At 45.9% G+C, this 9635-nt stretch overlaps 1 protein-coding gene and 1 long non-coding RNA gene across 3 annotated transcripts in view; one reads left to right on the top strand and one right to left on the bottom strand.

Moving 5' to 3' along the window:
• Positions 1–2734: 2734 nt before the first annotated feature.
• Positions 2735–9635, bottom strand: part of LOC150051589 (uncharacterized) — a 13218-nt gene continuing 6317 nt past the window's right edge. The window contains exons 2-3 of the long non-coding RNA XR_016538340.1: positions 4003–4090; positions 2735–3420 (exon numbers count right to left, since the gene is read on the bottom strand). This is a non-coding gene — a long non-coding RNA (uncharacterized LOC150051589). The remainder of the gene's footprint in view (positions 3421–4002; positions 4091–9635) is intronic.
• Lgals9 (galectin 9) overlaps positions 8513–9635 on the top strand; it is a 22296-nt gene continuing 21173 nt past the window's right edge. For both annotated transcript variants that reach the window (XM_090350630.1, XM_090350629.1), the window contains exon 1: positions 8513–8624. In XM_090350630.1, the coding sequence (XP_090206756.1) occupies positions 8586–8624 (39 nt within the window). In that variant the 5' untranslated portion in view covers positions 8513–8585. The remainder of the gene's footprint in view (positions 8625–9635) is intronic.

Below are 9635 nucleotides of genomic sequence, written 5' to 3'. Positions count from 1 at the left end.
TTGTTGTTGTTTCTGGTTTTGTTCTATCCCTGGCAAAGAATATACCACCCGTGCCAAGCACAGCCATGAATAAACAACAAACTTGTATCAAGCTCACACCTGTAATCCTAGATACTCAGAAGGCTGAAAGCTGAGGATCAAGGTTCAAAGACAACTAGAGCAGGAGTCGGTGAGACTCTTATTGCCTATTAACCACCAGAAAACTAGAAGTGGAACTATGGCAAATAAATTTAAAGAAATCAATACAGTGCTAGCAGAAGAAAAGAAATAAGATTAGAACAGGGATCGATGAAATAGGAAAGTGTTAAGAGAAAAATCAGTGAAACAAAAAAAATCTCTGGAGAAATCAAAACTAATCAACATTTAGCTAGCTGGACTAAGAAAACATTACTAAAATCAAAAAAGCATAGAAATGTTGCTACCACTTTTACAAAAATACAAATGATTGTAACTATGGACAATTGCATATCAACTGATGAGGCAACTTAGATGAATTGGATAAATTCCTAGGAATATAACTTAACAATACTAAATCATTTAGATGTACACAGTAAACAAACAAAACTAGTAATGAAGTTGATAGTCAAAAGCTCAAAGAAGGTCCAGGAGTTTGGTCTAGTGGTAGAGTGCTTGCCTAGCATGCATGAAACCCTGGGTTCAATACCACATACACAGAACTAAAAGTGGTACTGTAGCTCAAGTGGTAAAATGCTAGTCTTGAGAAAGCTCAAGGAAGTGCCAAAGCCCTGAGTTCAAGCCTCAGGACTGGCAAAAAAGATACATTTTGCCATGGCCAGGTACAACCTATTCCTGCAATGCAAGGGTAGTTAAACATCTGAAAAATTGTTTTTGTTTCTGTTTCTGCTGGTCATGGGGCTTAAACACAGGATCTGGATGTCATCCCTGGGCTTTCTCACTCAAAGCTAACACTCCACAACTTTGAGTCACAGCACCACTTCCAGTTTTCTGGTGGTTAATTGCAGATACACGTCTCATGGACTTTAGTGCTTTGGCTGGCTTTGAACCATAATCCTCAGAGCTCATCCATCTGCGTAGCTAGGATTACAGGCATGTGCCAGGCACCCAGCTTGAAAACTGAGTACTAATGCACCACTTTAGCACAATGAAAGGGGAAAAAAATAATTGATGCAGAATCCTTGACAAAATTCACCTTTTCATTATAAAGACATGAGCTGGAAACTATGCAAGAAACCCACAGAAAACATAAGACTCAATGATAGAAGACTGGAAGCTCTTCCTATATTATCAGGAATATGGCAGATTCGTTTTAAACATTTCTGTTAGGAATGAGCCCACAAGTTGCAGCCAGAGCACTCAAAGGAAAATAATACAAGCTAAAAAGAAGTAAATTTAGTTCTATTCACAGATGGTATAATCATATACATAGAGAACCCTAAATATTCCATTAAGAAAAACGGTTAGAGCTAATAAATGAATGCAATAAAGTAGCAAGACATGAGCAAAAATAGGGTCCCTTTCTATATACTAATGGTGAACAACCTGAAGAGGGAAACAATTCCACTTATAGCCAGGCACAGTAGGACAACTCCCAGGCCCAGAGGGCAAGTCCCAGGATGAACAAAAAAGAAAAGAAAAAAAATATATATATATATATATAGTTGCTGGGCACTAGTGGCTCATGCCTGTAATCCTAGCTACTTAGGAAGATGATATATGAGAATCATGGAAAGCAGCCTGGGCAGAGGCCCATGAGACTTGTTTCTAAACACTCAAAAGCCAGAGGCAGTGCTGTGACACAAATGTAGGGCACTGGCCTTGAGCACAGAAAGACTCAGGGACAGCACCCAGGTCTTGAGTTCAAACCCCATGACGGACCAACCCCAAAAAAAGAAAAAAGTGAAAAATTATACAATGATACTGTAAAACATTGCTGAAAGAAGGAACACATACCATGTTCACTGACCAAGGAGACCCCTGGGAACTCCAGGCCCTGTGCTTTCCTTCCTAGAAGAAAGTGACACATTTTGAGCCACCAAAAGAACATGAACATGATTTTACAGAGGAGTCTAGGTGTTAAAACATGAGCCAGGCCTGTGGCCGTGCTCCCTTACTGCCTCTTTCTTGCCTGGATGATCCAAAGCAGGTCACTGTCCCCGTCTATACTTAGAAATGACATTTTCCTCACACAGTTTTCTTGGTATGGGATGATGATTGCTTTGTAGGAATAAAAGCCAGTGTTGCCAGACTTCCCTCTTGGCTAGTTCTATGCAAAACTACTTTCTTCCACCTTACTCTTCTCAGATCTGTGAGACTGGGTTGCTCGTTGTGTCTTTGGGTTAGTCTTCCCACATTCCTGCTACCTGTCTCAGTCAGCCCTGCTGGAGAGCGGTGACCAGAGAGCCAACAGCTGAGTCACATGCTGACTTCCCACCCGACCCTGCAGGCCCAGAAAGCAGTGCTCCAAAGTGAAGCCAGGAGATGCATTGTGGCAGGTCCTCATCCCTATTCCCTGCAACAGATGTTGGTTTAATGAAGGGGAGTCCCACGCCAGGGAAGCCATAGAGGGCAGGGGCGCTCTGGTTTGCAGCACTGCCTTGAGTACCGGAAGTCTGGGCCGAGTCCAGCTGTGTGACCTTCATCCAGTTGCTTCACCTCTCTCTACCTTCCTATCTTCCCATTCTAGAGTGGCCATAATTAACTGGATGGACCTACTTCATCAAAAATGACAGATGATCCAGAACAATGCCTAGCACATAGCGAATATTGTTTAATTCCAGCTACCCACCTGTCTTGCCCTTTGGAACATGAGCCTCTGGCTCTCCCTGCCCTGCCAGAGATGTAAATTTTCAAGACAAATACATGCTGTCAGTGTTTCAATCTCCCAGTTAATATTTATATAGCAATTGATCATTGGAACCCCAGCTTGATAAGTCAACATGGGAGCTGCAGCTGACAGCTCCACAGCAGGTGTCCAGTTGCTCAATTTCCATTCGCATCCAAGGTCTAAAGTGAGGATGCTGCTGCTGCTGCTGCTGCTGGAGGAGGAGGTGGGTGTGGTGAGGATCTACACACAAGAGCCGGGTGCTGATGGCTCACCCATGCCTGTCATCAGGAGGCTGAAATCTAAGGATCATGGTTCAAATCCAGCTCTGACAGGACATTCCATGAGATTCTTTTCTTTTGCTCAAGGCTATCACTTGACCACATGAGCCACAGTGCCACTTCTGACAGCCTCTGTTTATGTGGTGCTAGGGAGTCCAACCCAGGGCTTCATGCATGCTAGGCAAGCACTTTATCCCTGAGCCATATCCCCAACCCCTACCTAAGTGATTAGAACTGAGGAACTCCAGGTCTGCATCAGACATAACTGGGCTTCATCAACAACCTCTCTCCCCCTGTTTTCTGTTGAATCCTTCAGGAAGTACACAAAGGAATGGGCTGATGGGAACGGACAATGAAAATGGATTAGATGTGCTTAGAAATGGAATCATAGCAGCAATGGTTGCCAGGCAATGGGTGTTTGCCAGGGCTGAGTTTCATCTGCCATCCTGTTATCTTAGAGGAGTTAATATTATACCTTATCAGCCCTGTTGCATTTTTTTAATCATGGAAACCAGAAGAGACTAGGTTAATTACTCCACCCATTTTGGGGGGGTCAGTGTTGGGTTTGAACTCAGGGCCTGGGTCTGTCCTTGTGCTCTTTTGATCAAGGCTGGTGCTCTATCACTTTGAGCCACAACTCCAGTTCAGGTTTTTGAGTAGTTACTAGAGGAGTCTCACAGGGTTTTTCTTGCCCAGGTTTGAATCATGATCCTCAGACCTCAGCCTCTTGAGTAGCTAGGATTAGAGGTGTGAGCCATTGGTGCCTGTTGCAACTTTTCCCATCTTTTTTTTAAATTGAGGTAATATAGAGAGGTGTTACTGTTACAATTGCCAGATAGTAAGTGCATTACTTTTCACACATTGATACCCCTTCTTATGTTTTTGTCCCCAATTCCCTCCCCCGACTTCCTCCCATACTTTGCCCATCTTTGTCCCCATGTCACAAGCCAGGCTCAGGGTTGAGGTCCAAAATCCAGGAGACTCATGTCAGATCTGGATATTCACCCTATGGGCCAAACAAAGAGACATGGAGAAGGTCAGAAAAAGATTCATTATGTGGCAGCCATGGAAAGCCAGCATTGCAACGCATCTTCAGTTGTCTTCAGCTGTGTTCAGGGATGCAGACATTTGCCTTAGTTTAAAAAGGCAGGGAACTGGGGGACGTGAGGGGAAAGGTATCTGTGGTTAGAAGTCCTGTTACAGATCTGGCTGGTTGACCCAATCTCCTTGCCTGGTGGGGGAGAGGGCGTGGCTGGAGCCTAGAAATATTGTCACGTCCCATCTGGAGAGGAACAGAAAGACATCAGTTACCACTGCCTGGCTCAAGATAACACTGCCTGCAAGAAACAGAACAGTCCCCCAGATGTGGCCTGGGGCCTCCTCTTTCTGCTTTGCAGTTCCAAGGGCTGCATGGTATCTGTGAACACGCGCGCGTGCACGCGCACGCGCACACACACGCACACACAGGCACACACACACACACGTGGGAGTGTCATTGTGCCTTATCCTCAGCAGGCATATTTGCTTAGGGCTCACTAGACAGTCATCAGAGTGTCAAAGTGGCTGGCGCCTGCTGATACCCACTCCTCCTTGTTCCCAGAAACCAGCTGAAAGCCTGCCCAGGGCTCCCGAGCTCTCTGAACTAAGTAAGTCACCTCCCCTCAAACCAGGGCTTGTGAGTGGAGTTCCTTAGGAGGGAGAGGCTTGGGGGGGTACGGCAACCTGCCATGCTGAGCCCTGACCTTCCACTGTCCCCCCTCTGCCTCAGAAAAGGAATCTTGTCTCCTTTCTACTCCAACCCTAGCCTTCTCCCTCCTCCATCCCCTCTGAATTAACAGGCTTCCCAGTTTCATTTCCTGCCGGCTGGGCTGGCTTAGCTGCTGTGAGCTGGGAAAGGCAAGACCCAGTGTCCTACTGGTGGCTCAGCCTCTCGCCCTTCTCAAGCCACACCCCAAGAGCCTGTTTGCCCTTCTGATTTCCCTGTACATGACCCCAGTGTGAAGCCACAGGAACCTTTGCCCAGAATCGAGGAATACAGGTGGAAGAGGCTGGGAAGGGGGTGGTGCTCGGATTTTGTTGTCATGAGAAGCTCTCTGTAGAACATGTCCACACCCCGCTGTGGCAGTCCCCAGGAGGTGGGGGTCAGTTGGACCCCGAGTGCCCATCCAAGCTGCAGATGACAATTCTGGACTTCCTCCCCCTCCTCCTCCTTCTCCTCCTTTTTATCACCTTTTGCGTCAGTACTAAGGGCGGGTGTTGTCTCTAAGCACTTTTGCTTATGGCCGACACTCTGCCACTTGAGCCTCCATTTCTGATTTTTTGTTTGCTTGTTTTTGTTTTGTTGCTGGTTAATTGCAGCTAGGGGTCTCACAGATGTTTCTTCTCAGTCTGGCTTCAAACTGTAATGCTCAGATCTCAGTCTCCTGAGTATCTGGGACTGCAGGTATGAGCTGCGGGCATTTAGCTTCACGATAGAACTTTTTATCATCCCGGAAGGGGCCTTCATGCCCCTTCTCAGTCATGCCCTCTCCTTCCCTGCCACAACTGCTGCCTGATTTTCATTGTAGGAATCAAAAAGAGTCCAGAGTACAAGAGTCTGTATAAATTTTAACATGGGTAAGATATTATACTAAAATAACCAACAATCAGACCACTCAAAGTAAAAAGTTTTGTTCTCACCTATCTGGTTGATTGATTTAGCAACTATGTAGCTAACTACAAACTCAAGATCCTCCTTCCTCAGTGTCCTTAGTGCTGGGGTTATGCCGGGGCCAGCCGGCAGCAAACCAGGGTTCGCAGATTGGGGTTCCTGAAATAGGGGGCAAGGACTAGGAAGAAAAAGAAGAGAGACAGACACACCCGGTCCGGGATGTCTGCAGTCCAGGTAAAGACTGCCCCGTTTATTTTCCACTCCAGCTTCTTCCCTCCTTGAGACCCAGGGAACTTCCAGGTGTTACATTCATATGGTAATTCTCAGGTCATTTAAACAGAATAAGGCCAGAAAACAATAAGACAATAAAGCCATTGTCTGATGCAAATCAAGGTACAGTTTGATTCCACTCTGGCTCCCAACAGGGTTACAAGTGTATACATTATGCCTGACTCACTTATCCATTTTTCTAGCATAAGTACAGGTGAAAGGAAAAATGATATAGTTGGGCATAGGAGTGCAAACCTGTAATCCCAGCATTCAGCAGGCTGAGTCACAAGTTAGAGGTCAGCCTCAGTGAAATTTCATTTCATAAAAAGCTGGGTTTATGGGGCCAGGATGTAGCTCAGTTAAAACACTTGCTTAGAAAGTACAATATCCTGGATTTGATCACCAGTACCAAAAAAGAAAAGCCAAAAAAAAAAAAAAAAAAAAGCTGAAACCAGGAGAGTGACTTAGTGGTAGAGTACTTGCCTGACTTGCTTAGCATGCATGAAGCCCTGAGTTCGATCCCACTGTACCACAGACACAGAAAAAGCTGGAAGTGATGCTGTGGCTCAAGTGGTAAAGCTCTAGCCTTGAGAAAGCTCAAGGACAGTGCCCAGGCCCTGAGTTCAAGCCCCAGGACTGGCAAAAAAAAAAAAAAAAAAAAAAGCTGGGGGTGAAGGTTGTAGATCATTATATTAGAAAATCTGGATTAAGACAGATTTGTCTGACATGATAAAATGTTATGCGTTTAAATTTTTCAATACAAAGGCTCTTAAATGCAGCATTTAGAAAGCTCTCTTTTTATTCCATTTCATTTCAAATAGGTAGAAAATTCAGCTCCAATGCATATGAATTCAACATTCAATTTGTGTATAGATGATAAACAATACAAATCTGTCCAGCTGCAGCACCCGTGTCTCAAGTTAAAGCATCTAGCTATGTATCAAGGGCCTGCTTTGTAAACACAATGAATGAACTGTGCTGTGTAGCCATCAGTCTTAGACTGCTTTGATTCTGGACAGAGATGCCATAATGTCGAAAGCTGCTAATGTGTCTGCTTAGCTATGTTTTGATTCTCAAGAGCACTCTGCAGGACAGCCATTAGCTGTGAGACACATTCAATGTTATTAGTATTCATAATGAAAAATTAAAAATAGTGGATGATATGGTTGTGGAACTATAACCTATACCCAGGGCAGGGGCGGCGCACACCTGTAACCCTAGCTACCCTGGGAGGCTGAGTTCTTGAGGATTTCAGGTTAAAGCCAGCCTAGGTAGGAAAGTCCATAAGACTCTTATCTCCAATTAATCAAAGCCAAAACCAGAAGTGGTGCTGTGGCTCACATGGTAGAGCACTAACCTTGAGTAAAAGGTGCCCAGGGACAATGCCCAGGCCCAGAGTTCAAGCCCCAGGACTGGGAAATAAAGAAAGAGAGAGAGAGAGAGAGAGAGAGAGAGAGAGAGAGAGAGAGAGAGAGAGAGAGAGAGAGAGAGAGAGAGAGGAAAGGCAAGGAAAAGAAAAGAAATAAGAAATAGAAACAGCAGGCTGGGAGTTTGGCCTAGTGGTAGAGTGCTTGCCTAGCATGCACAGACCTAGATTCAATTCCTCAGTACCACATATATAGTGGTACAGCGGCACCTGTGGTAGAGCCTAGCCGTGAGAAAGTCCAAGGGCAGTGTTCAAGCCCTGAGCTCAAGCCCTAGAACTAGCAAAAATATATAAATAAAAATAAATATAAACAGCAGCAAAAATACACTACCCACATAATCTTTTTAACATCATGAGCTTGCATTTTTTTTTTTTTTGCCAGTCCTGGGGCTTGAACTCAGGGTCTAGACACTATCGTTGAGCTTCTTTTGCCCAAGGCTAGCGCTCTACTACTTGAGCCACAGTACCACTTCTGACTTTGTTTATGTGTACTGAGGAATCAAACCCTGGATTCCCTTATGCTAGGGAAGCACTCTACCACTAAGCCACATGCCCAGACTGTGCTTGCATTTTTATATACATGACTTCGTTTTTCTTGGTTTTTTGTATTACTGGGGTCTGAAATCGGGGCTTAGGATGTGTTCTATAGCCCACACCATGCCTTCAGCCTTTCCCCTCTTTCTTTCTTCTTTTGAAGGAGTTAAGATGATGGGTGTGCACATTCATAACTCCATTTTTCTGTTGGGCGGCATCTTGAAATCCCTGCTGGACTCCCAGAGTGTCCTGGAACTGTGACCCTTCCAGTGCCTTGTGTCGCTAGGATTACAGGCATGCACCACAGATACCCAACCTATAACTTTTCTTGAAAAGAAAGGATAATGAGAGAGTTTTATCTGGGGGCACTGGGGATCGCACACCCACAAATGTGTATAAATAAGCATTACTCCCCTCCCTCGGTCTATCTGGAGCCCCTCCCTCACGCTCCTATGTCTTTTTCTCATTTTCCAGACCCACTTCCTGGGGCTCCTGACTCCGCCCGTTTTGGACAGCTGCCACATTGCTTTGGTTTCTGTTTCCTTGTCTAGCCTTTCCCTGTGGAGCCAGGACTGCCCCGGCAGTGTGAGAGGCAGCAGTGGCCATAGAGGTGGTGGAGACATGGCTTTCTGGAGCACCCAGGGTCCCTACCTGAGCCCGGTGAGTTCTGGGGTGAGGTCATGGGGCTTAGCCTGGGGCTGAGCTGGTTACCACACCTGGATGGAAGCAACTCCAGGGAAGAAGCTCTGGGTCTCCCAGGAAACAGGCGGAGTAGCCGCAGTGGGGCATCGCACCAAGACAGGAAGGAGAATCATTCTAACCACCCTGCACAGCTTCTGCATCAGGCTAGCCCCATGCATTTGACCCACACGTACTGCTTCTGGGTACTGTTCTGCCTTCAGATGACCCAGGAAAGCCGTAGCCCCTAGAAGGGCCATGCTTTGTGTGAAGGAGGCTAACATTGGCTCACATGGTACTTCAGATGCTTGCTGTAGAAATGTCTTCCGGGGGTTGAGACCTTCACTGGTTGGGTGACTTTGTTGCTTTTTTGTCATTTTTGTTTTGCCATTCCTGGGGCTTGAACTAAGGGCCTGGGTACTGTCCTTGAGCTTTCTTTTTTTTTTTTTTTTTCTTTTGGTCAGTCCTGGGGCTTGAACTCTGGGCCTGGGTGCTGTCCCTGAGCTCTTCAGCTCAAGGCCATCGCTCTACCACTTGAGCCACAGTGCCACTTCAGGTTTTCTGGTGGTTAATTGGAGATAAGAGTCTCACAGACTTTAGTGCCTGGGCTGGCTTTAAACTGCTGTCCTCAGATCTCAGCCTCCTGAGTAGCAAGGGTTACAGGCATAAGCCACCGCACTGGGCCATCCTTGAGCTTTCTCAAGGCTAGCACTATCTCACTTGAGCCACAGCACCAGTTCCAGCTTTTTCTGTGTATGTGGTCCTGAGGAACCACATGGGATGTGGAAGAGGCGAGTATTATTGGAGTGTGGGACATCACAGATATCCCCAGATATATCTGTCCAGAAGGCTAAGCAGGAGCTTACAGGACAAGGGTATGTCCCTCGGACTTCCAAGGCACAATATTGAAAGTAAAAGGCATACTGATCTGGTGGGCTGTAAAGCCTGTTTTCTCCATCTACTTTTTCCTTTTGTTGGTTTTTGTTGCTAGTA

This window comes from Megascapheus bottae, chromosome 17, assembly GCF_031878675.1.
Source record: "Megascapheus bottae isolate mThoBot1 chromosome 17, mThoBot2.hap1, whole genome shotgun sequence".
Classification (NCBI taxonomy): Eukaryota; Metazoa; Chordata; class Mammalia; order Rodentia; family Geomyidae; genus Megascapheus; species Megascapheus bottae.
Note: the sequence above shows the minus strand (reverse complement) of the source record. Positions and strands in the feature narration are given on the sequence as shown.